Source organism: Lycorma delicatula, chromosome 12 (assembly GCF_047948215.1).
Source record: "Lycorma delicatula isolate Av1 chromosome 12, ASM4794821v1, whole genome shotgun sequence".
NCBI lineage: Eukaryota > Metazoa > Arthropoda > Insecta > Hemiptera > Fulgoridae > Lycorma > Lycorma delicatula.
The window spans coordinates 30,844,917-30,863,078 of record NC_134466.1 but is presented as its reverse complement, the minus strand read 5'-3'; the positions used below and the strand labels follow the sequence as shown (position 1 = coordinate 30,863,078).

General features: G+C 31.7%; 1 protein-coding gene across 1 annotated transcript in view; it reads right to left on the bottom strand.

Annotated features, from left to right (window-relative positions):
- LOC142332713 (uncharacterized) overlaps positions 1–18,162 on the bottom strand; it is a 193,546-nt gene that overhangs the window by 19,899 nt on the left and 155,485 nt on the right. The window contains exons 5-7 of the mRNA XM_075379295.1: positions 17,480–17,589; positions 6,600–6,678; positions 467–606 (exon numbers count right to left, since the gene is read on the bottom strand). Of these exons, the coding sequence (XP_075235410.1) occupies positions 467–606; positions 6,600–6,678; positions 17,480–17,589 (329 nt within the window). The remainder of the gene's footprint in view (positions 1–466; positions 607–6,599; positions 6,679–17,479; positions 17,590–18,162) is intronic.

Genomic DNA, 18,162 nt, shown 5'->3' with positions numbered 1-18,162 from the left:
GGCTAGAGGTTTAATGGATCCACACTGAGGATGTAAAGATCAGTAGAGTTTCTGCATTCTGTATTTGAGTGGTTTAGTGAGCACAGCTAGCCTATTGAATTGACTGGGGATCTTTTTTCCTACCAAGTGGCTATATAAAAAGTTCAGCAAGGGTTGGATGCAATACTCAAGTTCATCAATTTTCTATACCACTGTTATCTTTAGTAATTGTTTTATCTTCCTTGAAATATTCTCCAGACATCCTTTATCAAATTTAGTCATAAAGTCTTAACAATCTTTTTTATAATTTCTGGTAACCCAATCATTACTTTAGCATAACCTTTCAACAATCCACTCAAAATAAAAATTCGATTAAAATTAATTTTCTTTTAAAATGCTTTCAGATTTCAGAATATTACTTAAAAATGGAAAACACATAATTGAAATACATAGAATCAAACCCACACATATATACTGTTTTACTTACCTTTACATATGGCTATATCACACTGAAAGTGTACTTGCGGACCATCTGAGAATCTAAACATTGAATAAAGTGTTGCATCAGCAGCACCTTGCTTTTCATCATACTTAAATGGTGATATAACCCTTGAGTTAACTGGACAACTGCAAAATATATAAAAAAAATAAATGAATGAATGATATTTGTTGAAAAAATAAAATAAATAATATATGGGGAATATATAATTAAGTCTTTATTCTCCAGCTGATTTGGGGAAAGTGTGTTATCTAGTCGATCACATCATCAAGGTCTACTTATTCTGTTTTGTTTCCGAAACCACCATGAGGAATTACATCAGAGGATGATATGTATGAATGTAAATGAAGTGTAGCCTTGCATAATCTCAGGTATACTATTCCTGAGATGTGTGGTTATTGAAATCAACCACCAAAGAACACTGGTATACACAACCTACAAGGGATATCTCTCAAGGGATAATCTCAGGTCTACTATTCCTGAGATGTGTGGTTATTGAAATCAACCACCAAAGAACACTGGTATACACAACCTACAAGGGATATCTCTAAAGTAAAGACCGCTGGGAAATTTCTCACCTTATGGTTGGCGAACCTGAGTCATTCATGGCCACGCTAGTAATGTACACATTGCATTGTTGTCTGTATGTTGTGGCGTTGTAGTATCTTTGCTTACGTGCGAGTAATTACATTATAAAATGAATAGAAAAATCGATGTTGCCGCCGAGTGCGAAATACGTGGTCACACATTTTTTAAACCATCAAAACGTTAAGCCGGCTGAAATTCGTAGACAGTTGGTTGCTGTGTACAATAATAATGTAATAAATGAAAAAAAGTCCGAAATTTGTGTGAAAAGTTTAGAAATAACAGAATTAATGTGTACGATGAAGAACGTTCGGGAAGGCTCTCGATAATCACCGAGGACTTGTTGAAACACGTCGATGATGAAATCAGATCGTCGCTCAACGATTTCTGAACTGGCCCATCTTTCTCCTGATATTTCAAGAGTTGTTATTGGTCGCATTGTTCGCGCCATTTAGGCTTCAGAAAGGTTTGTGCACGTCGAGTGCCACACGTCTTAACAGAATGTCACAAAAAATCTGAATGGGATCTGCTTTGGAATTTTTGATGCGCTACACAGAAAAAGACGATCAGTTCTTTAATTCAATTGTTACCGGCGATAAAACATAGATTTTGTATTACACGCCAGAGAGAAAACGGCAGTCAACTGAATGGCGTCATCTTCAATCACCAACCAGACCGATAAAGGTCAAGCCACAGTCATTTGGACGCAAACTGATGGCCGCCGTCTTTTGGAATCGGATTGCCATAATGTCGATTGATTTCATACCATGTGGAACAATTATAAATGCAGAAGTCTACTGCGAAACTACATAAGTTACGGCGCGCTATTCAAAATCAGCGACGTGGGCGGCTGACCGACGGCGTCGTCGTGCTGCACAATAATGCACGTAAACATGTTGCGGGTCCGACCCGTGATTTACCGAGAAAATTTGGACGGGAAATTTACGATCACCCACCATATAGTCCGGACTTATCTCCTTCTGATTACCATTTGTTTGGGAAATTGAAAGAATTTTTTAGTGGTAAGCGATTCGCGGGTGACGTGAACTTAGAGATGCTGTTAATCAGTGGCTAAATGGACTGGCGGCAGAAGAATACGACGAGGGTATGTTAAAGTTGGTGTATCGCTACGATAAATGTCTTAATTCATGTGGCGATTATATAGAGAAGTAGTATAAGGCATGTGGTTTAACAAAAATAAAAAAATATTTATGAAGTTTTCAGAATAATTTTTTTTACAATGAAACGGTGTTTACTTTAGAAATAACCTCTCGTAGTATTAAAATCTGTACAAAAATAAGTGTACTTGCAAAAACTGCACTAATCAGAAAAAATTTACATTGAACCATGTTGTGTCTGTTTAATATCTTTTCTTTTATTTACGCAAATTTTCAAGTTAAAAGATGAAAAAAAAATTATAAAAAACATTTACCAGTAAAGAGTAGTAAAGCCTCACGATTAAATTTGAAAAATGTTTGTTAAATAAGGAAACAATTAAAAAAAAATTATTAATTTTTATTAAATTAAAATATAGCTTAAAGAGAAAATAACATTTTATAAAATGTTATAATTATACTAAACCAGCCTGGGCGGGTTGGTCTAGTGGTAAAACTCGGCGTCGTAAATCAGCTGATTTCAAAGCAGAGATTTCTAAGGTTCAAATCCTAATAAAGGTAGTTGCTTTTATTCAGATTTGAATACTAGATTGTGGTTACCAATGTTGTTTGGAGGTTGAATTTCAATTATTCACGCATCTCAGGAATGGTTGGTCAAGAGTCTATACAAGACCACCGGTCTACCAGTACATTCATCCAGATATTGATGAGTCGCTATTGCTAATGACTTTAATTGTTGATCCGACTATAAATATAAATACAGTGTCCCATATAAAACGCAACCCATCAATCACTCATCCATGAAATTTCAAAAGTCAAGCTTACTGCCCTACTCGTTACTGAAATGGACTCGTCCAACATCTGAACATCGCGGCGACGCAGTAGAACACTACCGATAGTAACAACAATGAAATCATAACGTTCAGTGTATTGCTAAAGACAAGATGGTGTTTTCGCTAGATGAACGTGTGTTTTCATTGTTGAGCCGTATTTCAATACCAAATCAGTGGTTGAAGTGCAAGATTTGTTTCGCCATAAGTACCCAGATAAACCAGCTCCTAACAAAACATCAGTATTAAGGTTAGTCGCAAAATTTAGAGAGACCGGTTCTGTTAAAAACAAGGAACACAAAAGTTCTGCGTCAGTGTTGAATACAGATACAGTCGCTGAAATCAAAGACCGATTACTCGCCTCGCCAAATAAATCGACTGTTCATCGGGCGACCAAACGATTACAATTACGACCTTATCGCATTCAAACGGTTCATCGACTTCTTGAGCCCGACAAAGAAAAACGGCTACAATATTGTCAACGGTTCCGTCGATTTCTGCGCGAGGGAATTAATGTTATGGATTCGATATTTTTCACAGATGAAGCACGGTTTCATTTGGATGGCTACGTAAACAGCAAAAACAGTAGAATTTGGAGCGCTGAAAATCCCCACGTTTATCACGAAAAACAATTACACCCGCAGAAGTCGGGCGTGTGGTGCGCGATATCGCGGAAGAAAATAATCCTATTTTTTTCGAGTACACCATTAATGCAGAACGATATCAGGATATTTTATTTCAGTTCATCGCACTCTTGGAAGAGGAAGACAGACACTGCCGGCTACAACATGACTGTGCGACATCGCACTACGCAGGTTCAACTTCTAATTTCGTCGAGGAATTCTTTGGTAATCGTATTATCGGTCGAGGCTTGTGGCCACCAAGATCTCCAGATTTGACTGCGGCGGATTTTTTTTCTACGGGGTTACCTCAAAGAAAAAGCCTACAGCAACAAATCACGAACACTTGAACGATTGAAAGTCAATATTGAACAAGCTGTATTAAATATCCAGCCACAAACTTTGAAAAAAGTTGCAAGAAACCCTGTAAAAAGAATTGAAGCTTGTATTCAAGAAGATGGCGGCCACTTCCATCATTAACTCTAAATGTAAGGTAATGGATGGTAATAATAAGAATTACATTTACATTTACACATGCCTTTTTATTATTTCAATAAATATCAATATAAGGTTAGATTACGTTTTATATGGGACAGCCTGTATTAAAAAAAAAACAAAAAAAAAGTTTTATAAGATTACAAATTTCTAAAAGAATGAATAAAATAGAAGTAACTCGATAAAATTGACATTGATTAATTATTTTTTCTTAACCAATTTTTTTATTATTTGTTTTCAAACATAATTATAAAATGTTTGAAGATGTATTTTGATTGTAATTGTAGACTGAGAATTGTATAAGAATCTTCAAGTAAGTAGTCTAATTTATGTTTGTATTTTATGGAAACTGTTTTTATTTTGTTCATCAAACTTTACTGTACAAGTGTTTAACTTTCAAACAGTCAATAAATAATAATAAAATATATAAATAAATATTTTAATATATAAAAACATAAGAATTAATAACAAAATTTAAAGATGCCAGAAATATGGAAATAAATGCAATAGTTTTTCCCCGCAACAAACTGGCAGAAAGTGATAATTATTTATATACAAATTAAGTCAATGTAATTTTAATCCTTGCCCAATTTTTGTAGAAATCTAATACCATTAATGTTCCACGCAGTTGAATGATTGTATCATATTTCAAGGTTATATGTTAACCAATTTTAGAATAATTATGCAAAAAAGATGCCAACATACATTCATCTATTTGTAAATAAAAAACCAGCTCTAGTTTTTTTCTTTTTTCTTCTTTTGACGTGAAACATCTTTAAAATCACACCAAAACATACGGTGCCAGAACGGAAATTTGTAGTGAAACGAAAAGGTCTATATCGTCCTGCCTTAATATTCCCTATTAGTCTCACAGATGTAAATGAGGTGTCATTTTATAACTTACATGGTCAGCTTGCCGATACGGCTTTGAATTTGCGCCACTGGCGAGGGGGCACAGCGCAGATCGACCAAAACTGGCGCTCTCGCTCATTTCCATTCAGTGTAGCTCACGACTTAGAAGTGATAGCTCGGTGATTCGTGTGTTTATGTTTAGAATTTGTCGAGATAGATCGATTTAAGGAATAATAAGTGTATTTTGGACAATATTTATGTGTAAAAAATTAAAGTTAACGAGTAAAAAAGTAAAAAAATTCAATACGTCAGCCTCAGCCCGCGCAAAAGCCAGCCGGAAATATAAATTAAGAATATCGTTGGAAAGGAGAGGTTATGGGCCACACACAGGTAGACCAATATTCGGTTCCTAGCGAGCGAGACTGTTTGAGCGTTGCGAAGCTGGCACGATGCGCTCAGTGAACGACGCCGGCGGCGCGAGCACCTCTAATATTTTATTCCTTGTTATCCTTCTTTCTTTCACATTTAATTTTCACAGATTAAAGCTAAAAATTATTTGTAACTCACTTTCATTTATTTTACTATTCTTGTCAGTTATTTGTTGCAGTTACAATTTTCCCCCATGCTGTTCTATTAAGCACGATTATTTTAATATGAACATTTCTATTAAATTTTTGCATCATAAACTGGAAGAAGGTAGTCTATATAACTAAAGTTTCCTGAAATGAACTTGCGAATGGTGTATCAATTTACATATCATGAAACAAATTTTTTAAGTTTTTACAAAATTATCCATGCCACACAAATTTTCAAAATATTATAAATAATATTGCTTTCTGAAAAAATAATGAGCCTATTATTGACTTGACTTAAGAATTGATCAAGTCAGATACTTAATGATTTTGTAAAGAGAATCTTTCTTTCAAAAATAAATAAGAAAAGGAATTATCAAAAGAAAAATATCTATGATCGATGGCAAAAATCTGCAATCCTATTTAATTTCAATATGAATTTTTCTCCTAGAAATGAATCCATGCATTTCAGAGTTTCTTCAAACTCATTTTGGGTTTCTACCAAAAATCATAATGAGATCAGCAAAATCCAACACTTTTATCCTTTCTCTTTAGATTTTTATTCCTCTCTTAAATGTAAATGTAAATTCTTCTATACACTCACACAAGATGAAAAGCAAGGGGGCCAGATTATATCCTTGCTTCGCCTTAATTGAATCAAAGGCGGATTCTTCAACTTTAACATTAACTCACATCAATATCGATAATAACATATAGTGCTGTATTATTATGATATCAATAATTTCTAGTTAATTAAAAGACATTAAACATATACAAATGAAAATATAATCAGTAGTAATCAGTATCATATTTAGTAAACATATAAATAATTTTTGCAGATCTGTTAAGTGGCTTCAACAATTTTTTCTTTTATACGCTAACTAAAAGCTATGAACACATTACATGAAATGAATACAATTAAAAACAGATGCTAATAGAATGATATAATGTTGCAGAAACAATGAAAACTGGGAGACCACAGTTAAATAAAATAAAGCTTATTTTGGTAAAGCATTATAGAAGTAAAATCTCTGCAAATTTCTGTTACTTACCCTTTTTCATCAATTAATGGAACGCTCGTATTACTTTTATTAAATGCAAAACATGATTTCACTCTAATACTGTAAGCACCTGCAACAGAACATAAATATGTATTAAAAAATTAACAGTAACTGGGGAAATAAGATAATAACATTAAGAAGTAAACTGAAACTTAACAAAATACACAGATAATTCTTTTCTTGTATAAAAAGAAATAACTTTAAACAAAATTTATTAAATTTAAGTCAGGACTACCCATTCTAGTACCAATACTTTGCTTTGGTTTAGCATTTTTAATGACTGCTTTTCACTAAATTAATGCCTTCAACTTATACAATCACCCATAGAGCAGATAGTGCTAACACTGAATTGAATTTATAATTAAACGTGGTATTGGCTACTGCTATTTTAATTCTTACTTTAATCCTTTTATTTTTCAGGTACAATATACTCTGAAATTTTTTAAGATTTATGAAACCATCATCTTGTAAAGATATATTGTTAAACTCTCAAGGAGCTAATAATTCCTTTGTGGGTTGATATCCCTTCTCATTAATTCACCTGCTTTCTAAAACCTTGATCCTTTCTTTCATGGACACGTAATTTGGCTATAGGATCAACTGCACTGAGTTTATCTGAGCTGGTATTTTTTGGAGTTGCTTTTTCAATGGAGCATTATATGAGAGTGGACATTTTTCCAGATGTTTTATCTAAAGATTCCGATATCCAATTTTTCTAATAATACATTTAAAAAAATAAATAACTGTTTCTATTTATTTAAATACTTAGGCATTTAAATACAAATAAATATACAAAAATAGATTTTTGTAATTTTTATTCTTTTGAATATTTCAAAATATTTTTCCTATGTAGAGGGATTTAGAAGTTTGGCTCTATTCAATAGACATATCAGTCATTACTCTAATATTGCAACCTTCAAATAGTAAAAAGAGTCCTGCATTGGGTATAGGGAGTCCCTCTTACCATATCACTCCAAGGACCAAATGGCTTATAAGTCATGGTATCCCTACTACAGATCTAAGGCAGGCTCTGATCTACACCCACAGAACCTAAAATGGAGAAGGAATCAAGTAGAAGAAAAAGTAGGGAGTGGTGATGATGGATAAAATTGTTATCAGTTTACTAGCATTTCTCTCATCAATTACACTTGTTATCTGGAAAAGTGCAAATAGTTAATACTTGTTTTCCCATTCAGGAAAACAAAACAGGTTCAGCTGGACTTTCTGATAAACTGCAGTTTATTTTAATGGATTTTTCTTTTGTATCCTGGACACATTAACTTGTTAGATCCTAATTAAAATATACCTTGGCTTAATAATCCAGAAACATAACAAATTATAGATACAATCATTACAAAACAATGGATACAGCTGTCTATCCAATAAAGATGCTTGATATATAAAAAGATTTATGGAATGTAATATGGATAAATCATTAACCTCCCGTCTGATCCACCTAACACCAACATCTTACAATCTTTATTGCAGAGTTCTAATATTAAATGCAATTAATATTCAACCATTATAAAATTGAAGTTAAAATTATAGTATAGGGTGAAACTAAAAAAACTACAAGTCAAAAAGTTCAAGAACAGTGATTAATTTTTTATTCTAATCACTTCATGACTGATTTCTTTATCAAAGTACGATAGCTATTGAGAACTCTGAGAATCAGCTCTGTTGTATGCATTCATTAAGGGTGATAAGCTATATTTCTCTATATAGGATTTTAGTTATATAGAAGGGCTAAAATTAATTTCAATTTGCAGGTCAAACTATACGATGTGTTCCAATTGATTTAAAAGTTATTTCGTGTAAACACATTTATGAAGGAAAAACAGCAGGCTGGTACATCATTACTTGTCAGTAACACAAATAATTTTGATTTGATCTAAATCTAAATTTTAAAGATTTCATATTTTTAAACTGATAAATTTGAATACTTCAATAAAATTAGAGGATTTGATGTTACTGAATTAAAACATTTTAATTTTCATTCAATATAGTTGATTGTCAAAATTTAATTTTGTAATCTTGCCTTAACAAATTAAGATATATTATATATTTAAAATTAAAAATAATAGCTATTGAGGTCTAAAGATAATCATTTTTAAACAAATATTATAGACAGATTGTAAAAACAAGTTTTTAAAACAACAAAGTTCAGTAGAATGGGATGTGTTGTAATAAGCACCCAGTTCTGATAGACATAGGTAGATGTGTGTGGGGAGGATATAACCCGTTCCTGTCTATTCACGTGTAGATGTATATATTTAAAAGAATTTAACCTTGGATGACCTGGTTGGCATATAGATTGTCACAACCACAACCCACAACAACTTCTCTTTACAAATATCATTGACCGACCATACAACAAGCTATTTAAACTAACTTATATAACATACACTTTTTGACAAAAAATTTGAAAAAATAAAAGTAAAAATTTTATTATAAAATTAAAATACAAAGTATAGGTTTTACTAATAACAGCCAATAAAATAAAATAAAAAAGTGAATACTCATTCAAAATAAAATTTATAACACAATAACAAATTTCAATTGTTATATGATCACCATAAGTAGATACAAAGGAATTTATTAACAAAAAAGTAAAGTTCAAAAAAATCCAACTCATACTTCAGGCAATTCTTTTTTAAATTACAACTACTTCAAGATATGTTTGGTTCTATCTTGAAAAAATATTCATGAAAAACTGCTGATAATTTACAAACCTTTAATTTACTTCTGACTATATAAGTTAAAATAAAAAAGGATTATTTTTTTTTTTATTTTTACTTAAAATATTGATAAAAAGGGAAATAAAAAAGCGCGCTAAGACCATTTACATATAAAATCAATTAAATCTATATTTCTAAACACTACAAAAATTATACTTCTAACAGTGAATAGAAGAAATTCAAACAAATATTTATAAAAATTATACTTCTAACAGCGAATAGAAGAAATTCAAACAAATATTAACCAAAATGTTGAAAGTATCATTTTCTCTTTAGTATAGATGAAAGTTTTAAAAATCATCCGTAGAACGATTAAAATTCATCCGGGATTTTAAAGAACGATTATAATTTTTATTTTGCAACAACAATCAACAATGTTTTATGCGTAATCTTGAAGGTGCAATAATTAAGTTAATGCTTACACATTCTCCATCAGATAGCAGTTGGGTTAGATTGTTACACAGGCCAAGCTGTTATGAGCCCGGGCTTCAGTACCATGGCGTCACCACAAGAGAAATTACAGTGCTTGTATCAGTTCATACAAAAAAAATCAGTGATTGTCGTACAAAGGAATTATACGCAAGTCTTTCGTACAAATTCCCCAAATGACAAAAACAAACGTAAGTGGTGCAAACAGTTCTTGGAAACCGGAAGCGTTTTAAAAGGAAACTCACCAGATAGGTCTAAAAACAAGTGCAGAAAAACAAAACGAATCTGACTATCTTTCCAACGAAGTCCAAAGCGTTCAGTTCGCAGTATTAGTCGTCATCCAAACATTCCTAAAAGCACAATTTAAAAAAGCGTATATAATCCAATTTGTAACAACCACGTTAAACTTCATTTCTACTGATGATAAAAATAACAGCGTATTATTATTTTCTAGCAACATTTCATTTCATAGAGTCCTGAATCGCCATAACAGTCGAGTATGGGACACAGAAAATCTACACAAATCTGTGGAATTCGTTCACAACTTTCTGAAAGTGAATGTATGGAGCGGTTTTTTTTTCTTCAATCCTTTGACTGGTTTGATGCAGCTCTCCAAGATTCCCTATCTAGTGCCAGCCGTTTCATTTCATTATACATCCTACATCCTCCATCTAACAATTTGTTTTACATATTCCAAATGTTGCCTGCCTGCACAGTTTTTCCCATCTATCTGTCCCTCCACTATCAAAGTGACTATTCCAGGATGCTTTAATATGTGGCCAAATGCTTCATCAACAATTTGCTGCAACATCTCTTCATTTGTCACTTTATCCAGCCATCTAATTTTTAACATTCTCCTACAGCACTGCATTTCAAAATCTTCTAATCTTTTCTTCTCAGATACTCAGATCGTCCAAGTTTCACTTCCATATTTAGCTACGCTCCAAATATATATTTACAAAACTGTTTCCTGACGTTAAAATAATCTTTTCTCTTCCTATTTTTTCAATTCAGTGGTCCATCTTCGTTATTTCTACTACATTTCATTACTTTCGTTTTGTTCTTGTTTATTTTTATGCAGTAGTTCTCGCGTAAGACTTCATCCATGTTCATTGCTTCTTCTAAATCTTTTTTACTTACCTAGAATTACTACACCATTAGCAAATCATAGCATCTTTATCTTTTTACCTTGCACTGTTACTCCGAATCCAAATTGTTCTTTAACATCATTAACTGCTAGTTCTATGTAAAGATTAAAAAGTAAAGAGGATAGGGAACATCCTTGTCGGACTCCCTTTTTTATTACGGCTTCTTTCTTATGTTCTTCAATTATTACTGTTTCTCTTTGGTTCCTGTAAATGTTAGCAATCGTTCTTCTATTTCTGTATTTGAACCCTAATTTTTTTTAAATGCTGAAAATTTTATTCCAGTCTACGTTATCGAATGCCTTTTCTAGGTCTATAAATGCCAAGTGTGTTGGTTTGATTTTCTTTAATCTTTCTTCTACTATTAATCTGAGCACTAAAATTGCTTTCCTTGTCCTTATACTTTTCCTGAAACCAAATTGGTCTTCTCCTAACACTTCTTCCACTCTCCTTTCAATTCTTCTGTACAGAATTTTAGTTAAGTAGTTTAATGCATGACTAGTTAAGCTAATTGTTCTGTATTCTTCACATTTATCTGTTCCTGCTTTCTTTGGTATCATGACTCTTTTTGAAGTCTGACGGAACTACCCCTTTTTCATAAATATTACACACCATTTTGTATAATCTATCAATCGGTTCTATCTATCAATTTATCTTCTATTCATCATTTAGCGATTGCTCTATTACGGTCATGTTAGAGAAAATTGTGTTTCCGTAGATAGAAAATATAGAAGATCTAATTTACCAACAGAATGAAGCCCCCTTCACATTCTGTAGAAGTTGTAGAGATTATGCTCAACGACAGGTTTCCAGAAGACTAGATAAGCACAGAATGCATGAGCACCGTGAAACCCGATGGATTTCTTCTTTTGAGATTATCTAAACGAAAAAATCCAGTCACTTAACTACCTGCGCCGATGAATAGCAATACCCGTGGAAGCGATTCTTGCAGACATATTCGTCAGTGTGTGGAATGAGACGGATTATCGGTTTGACATCTACAGGACTGTAAACGATTCTCATGTTAAGTTACATTATGAGATAAAAACAAAAACTTTAAATTTTGTATTCTTATGTAATAAAATACAAACGTTTGCAATTCTAAACGTAACAAAGTAAATTAAATTTAAATCCGCGAATTTCTTTTTCAGACAATCGGTATAATTCGGAAATATATACTTCATTAATAACGATGCAAAAACTACATTGTTGAAGTTTAATTAACAAATCAATAATATTTATGAAATAAGATAAAACGAATATGGAGGTGGCCTTTTAAGTTTTACAAATTACCACTAGATGCCGCTATTGAGATGTGACGTTACTATTGCTATAAAATCTGACTTTTTTGTTGTTACAACAGTGGCAGCTCAGAAATCGGCCGAGCAGTTTGTTTACAGTGAGCGTTAAAAAAAAAACAGTTTGGTGAAAAAATGGAAATTTCACGAAGATTTTCGTTGGATGATTTTAATAAGGGCCTCACTCAATAACAATGACTCAAATAGCATCGTTAAACTTTTGGTAATGAATCACCACCATCAGAAAAGACTATTTGCAATCGGTTTGCAGAACCTAATCGTGGTCGTGCTTCCGTTACCGTTGAATTTCATGAACGTCTACCAAAATCGGTTGTTGTTTCAAAAAACATCGATGCTATGCGCAATATGATTGAAGAGGATCGACATGAGAAATCGACTATGTGATAGAGGCATCCTTAGGCGTGAATTATGAACATTTAACTATGAAAAAGATATGTTCCCGATGGATTCCGCATAATTTGGCCGAAGCTAAAAAACAGGCTCGTGTCAATCGATGAAAGGAAATACTTAAAAACCTATACAGAGGAAATGCAAAATCCGTACACAACATCGTAACAGAAGACGAAACTTGGAAACATTCATATGAGCCGGAAACTTAGCAACAATCAACTATTTGGGTGTTCCAAGATGAACCGAATCCAACAAAAAGTAGTTAGTTCGCTAAGCTTTTCCAAGGTAATGATCGCTTGTTTTTTCGGTAATGCTGAACAAGTGGCAACCATCCACCGCTTTAGAGGATCGAAAAACAGTAAATGCTGAACGATATACAACAATTTGTTTGCCAGAAGTCATCAATGAGATCAGGAAAAACAACCGAAAACGTCGCATCATTCTTCATCATGACAATGCCAGCTCTTACACAGCACGTCAAAAAATTAATTATTTGACAAAGAAAAACATTAAATTAATGTCTCATTCATTGCCCGTATTCACCTGATTTATCGCCTAAAGACTTATTTTTGTTCCCAAATATCAAACAAAAAATCTTGAGCGATTTTCATCATCTCAAGAAGCTGTTAAATCCTTCAAAAACCATGTTTTTGAGGTATCAACTTTAGAGTGGAAAAAATATTTCGAGAAATGGTTCGAACGTATGCAAAAGTGTATAAATCTTAAGGCAAATATTTTGAGAATCAGTAAAACGATCTGTACCAAAAATTTTTTTTTCATTCATTATTTTTGTAAAAGCTTAAAAAGGTGGCCGTCTATTTGTTTTTAAATTAGGAATGAAGAATCATCAATGATAAAATAAATTATCTTAATATTCTATTCCAATTTATTACGAATATTCTTTAAAATTTTCGAATCTAAAAGAATAGTTTTTTGACCAGTTTCTGATAACATAATACTGCATATGTCCCTTCAACATTTATAATTACAATTGTTGAATAAAGAGAGACTGATTTAGAATTTTAAATTTATTAAAAATCATTTTCTATTATAAGAACATTAAATGGTTATCTCCTATCTAAAATTTTGTTCATTGGAGGGAATACATATTCGACTAGTTTAAAATTCACGCGGGTGCTATCTTTCTTGTAACCTGTTTCAGAGCAGATAATATTAATAATGACGAATTTTAACGAGCTCCTCTCTTGTTAAATATACAAGAACTAATAGATAAAATAAAATATAAAATCAGATTATATTTAAAATCTATAGGCGGGTTCTCCCTACAAGCTGCCTTTACTTGCCTTCTCTACCCCACTCCTATAACCCGTCATGCGGAACACGCGCTACTGGTTGCCACAAAAGTAATACGTACGTGCTATTTAAAAATAATTTTCGTAAATAACCATGCCACGTCAAAGAAAATCATAACATTATAGCCTATAATAAATAAACAACTCATTGTTGTTGTTTATTTATAGCAAAACCTTAGTTTACCATATTTGAACAAAAAAAAAACATACTTTCAAGAAATAAATAAATAGATTACTTCATATATATCTTGAACAAGATATTAGGCATAAATAATTTTATTTGTAATCACAAATTACTAGAACATATTTCGTTACTATAATAGCGATGTCATAATCAGATACGGTGCAAGTCACTGTAAATTAATTAATGTGCTTTTGGAATACACTACTTTGGCTGCTGGTGAGAGAAGTCGTCGAGTGATGTTAAGAGCAGTGGAGGGGATGCCATAGCGTCACTACGGACCCGCCTTAAGATATTACATACACTATAGCTTGTAATATAAACGTTAATAATGATTATAAGGAATAAAATCATTAAAAAGAATATGCATGTATTATTATTAAATAATAGATAATAAAAAAAAACAAATAAATAAATGGTATAATAAGAAATTATTAGACAGTAAAAACGTTATTACTCTTGAAAAAAGAATATTATTGTACAATAGACCACGTAATAACACAAAGAATAAAATATAACATATCTTTATTTTAGTACGTCGATTATAAATAGAATATAAAAAAAATTACATTAATACAACGAGGAGATTAATATCTCGTAGATTTAAAAGGTTAGAAAATTAATGGTGTCGCTCAATAACAATTCAAATTGAATAATCCTTTATTCCTTTATTATAAAGTAAAAGCTTTACGTAGCAAACTGTTGAATTAATGTACGTTTAAGTAGCGTAATTTATTATATACATCCTTAATAACATTTAATTTATTTTAATACATCACAATTTTATAACAAACAAATTTAATTTTTAAGAATATTATACAGAATACCCAAGCGAAACTTTTAATCCGGATCTAATTTCGAAAGCGGACACGTCCCTTAATTTACATTTTTTGAATTACTAATATAATTATGTAAAATAATTACATACAATATTAAATCTCTAATGTTTGTTTTATCTGTCGTTGCAGTAATTATGTTTCGACCTGTTTTTAATCTTATCATAGTTATATCGCTGGCTATGTACTAATCCGTGCAGTCAGCTGTATCAATCGTGTACTGGGTATGTTTTGCAGCATTTGTGACTATTCGTTATTTTGGAATTTTTTTTCATAGGAATAGCAATTTTGTAAAACTTCTAAAACAGTTTTAAAAATACCAAACAATAAAGTAATCCTTTCTCGATAACTTTCTTAATTTTTGACTATTTGAAATCGATGGCAAATTAAAGATTAGTAAGTCGTAGAAAATTTTTTTTTAATTTGGCGGTAACTTTTGAAAATTGAAATACAGAGAAGAATTAAAAATGTACTTTTTTTCTTTTCTTTTAATTAATTCTTTTAATGCAGCTTCACCACAATTTTGTATTAAGGGTTGGTGTGATTTCAAGAAGCTGTTTTTACACGTCTGCCCAAAAATGAGTGTAATGTAATTTTTTTTATTTGACATCGCCAAATAAGCTTGAAGCTTGTGCGTGGGATATGGAAATGAAATTTTTTAGCGTATGAAAAATGCCATACGTGACCGGGATTTGAATCCGGGACCTCCGGATGAAAGACCTAGACGCTACCGTTCGGCCACGAAGATCGGCATGTATGTAGAGATAGTGTATATATGTGTATGTTTGATCAACCGTAGCAGGTCAACGGCTGAACCGATTTAGATATACGACCCTGGGTTGGAATCCTTACGTTAGCGAGAATGCCAAATATTTATGTTGGTAAATTTATATATATATATATAGCTGTATATAATCTATCATTGTCGCTGAGTTACCGCCTATCGCGTACTCTTTGTATATTATACATACTATTTGTAAATAATTGTTTGTATTGTAATTAAAAAAAATAAATAAACTGAAAAATATAATAGAATAGAAAAACAATGGGAGGCCAGTCATCCCACTTTTGGTTGTATAAGAATTATACAACATATATGTGTCTCAAAAAGAATCATCCGATTTGTCATCCAACACACTTTAAAAAGTGTTATTTCCTAGTGTGCACTTACACCGTAAGAAGAATCTGTATATAAATTTCATCAATTTATCTTCATTTGTTTTTACTGGACAATGATTATGAATCGCTCGCGAGATGTTCTTTCATATAGACAAACAGAGTTTAAAAAGAATGTAACAAATTTTCAGGCCATTGTTTTACTAAAAATGAAGAAGAATAAAAACGCAAGAAGAAAAAATAAAGAAAGTACATATAGACATAGCTTCGAAAACGTTTCGTAATCGAGTGTTGGTTGGGGAAAGATTTCGCCCTGATTTTTGCGTGTTCGGTAAAATTAGGCGACTGTAATTTTGAAGAAAAAAGTTAATTCACAATGTAGTCTGATTGGATGCTTTGCTAGTTCCGCTCCTTTTACATAAAATACTAGCTTTACCATCGCGGCTTTGCCCGCGCTATATGGTTGCTTGCGTTTCCCGTCGCAGTCAGGGGATGTCTAGCCAATCAGGGTTCGCTTTGCTCGCCCTTACAGTCTATCCAGGGGGCTCTGCCACTTGGATCCTTTTGTGTTAATTAAATTCATGTTTTTAAAAATAATAATGAAAAATAAAAATTAAAACCTGTTCGATTCATAAAAATTATTGTATTGTAATTTCTTCAGAGCATATTTTGTTCAGTACAGGATCCACTAACTGGGCTTTAGATTTCCCGTTTGATTCTGATTATGTAATTCGCGAGTTTCGCTCGCGATACATAAATACATAATCAGAATTACAAACATAAATTACCATCGCAATGAAACCAAATCTCATAAAAATTGATTCAATAGCGGTACCATAAAAGGTTAATGATGTAAAAAACAGTTTATTTTTTTACCCCTTAAAATAATAAAATTCAAAAAAACTGTGAAAACGGGTTTTATATATGTATCTGAAGAGTATTTGCAAACCCAAATCGAGTGAATATCTCGTTTAATATAGTCGGAAATGGGGAAAATTCACAATCACTTTTCGATAATCTTTTATCTTTCTTCACCCCTTTACAGGTGAGATTTCAAAAAGTCTAGAAACTTGTTTTTAAATATGCACATGAAGCTTACACATACCAAAAATCAAGCTGATATCATAATTTATTACCTTGAATTCAAAAATAATAGATTTCATTGTTTTTCCATTTTAACCCTTTAAACTCGGAATTGCAAAAACTTCTTGCAAGATTGCAAGATTCTTAGCGTGCACTTACACTGTACAAATAACGTGTTTAAAAATGTTCATCAATTTATGTTCAGTAGTTTTTGCTAGGCGTTGATTATGAATAGTTCATAACATATATCTTTTATTATATAAATATGTGTGTGCTTTATAATGATATTAATTTAATAAAAACAAAATAAAAAATTCATACCATCCGGCCTTGAAATATCTGCTCTTAAAGTGTACGGATGACTATAGACGACTTCTACTAATTTTCTACCTTTTTCAAGAACTTTCAATGATACCAATGATGTTTCATTTCTGAAAAAAAAGAAAAATTATTCGCAAGTAAAAATAATAAAACGATTAATAAAAACTAATTTTTATTTAGTTAATTCAAATTTAAATAAACTGTAGGAATAAATCGTTCCCACTGTCTCCATATTAAGATATATTATTTTCTCTAATAACCGATTAGAGAAAATAGTGTCTAAATTTAATAATAATTTTATTAAAAAAAAATCAATAAACAAATAAATATTAAGATTATTCGTGTAAATAAAATTAATCTTTGATACGTTTTACATAAAGATCTATACAGCCGTTAATTACAGAAGCAAAATCAAATAAAATAACCAGGTTTGTATATGCGTATTTATTTGAGAAGAATAACACTTTTAAGTTTTATAAATAAAATATTTTATTTGAAAAAATAACAAATAACAGTATATTTAGATAACAAGATTTTTTTTCTCGGATACTCCACCTAAAGGTCGGACTTGATTTAATATGAACACAGCCCCAATAAAGAACCAGGAGGAATTATTCATTCCTGTATTTTTCCACCATCTTCGAACGATGATCTTGATTAACAACATCGTGGAAACCGTGTGC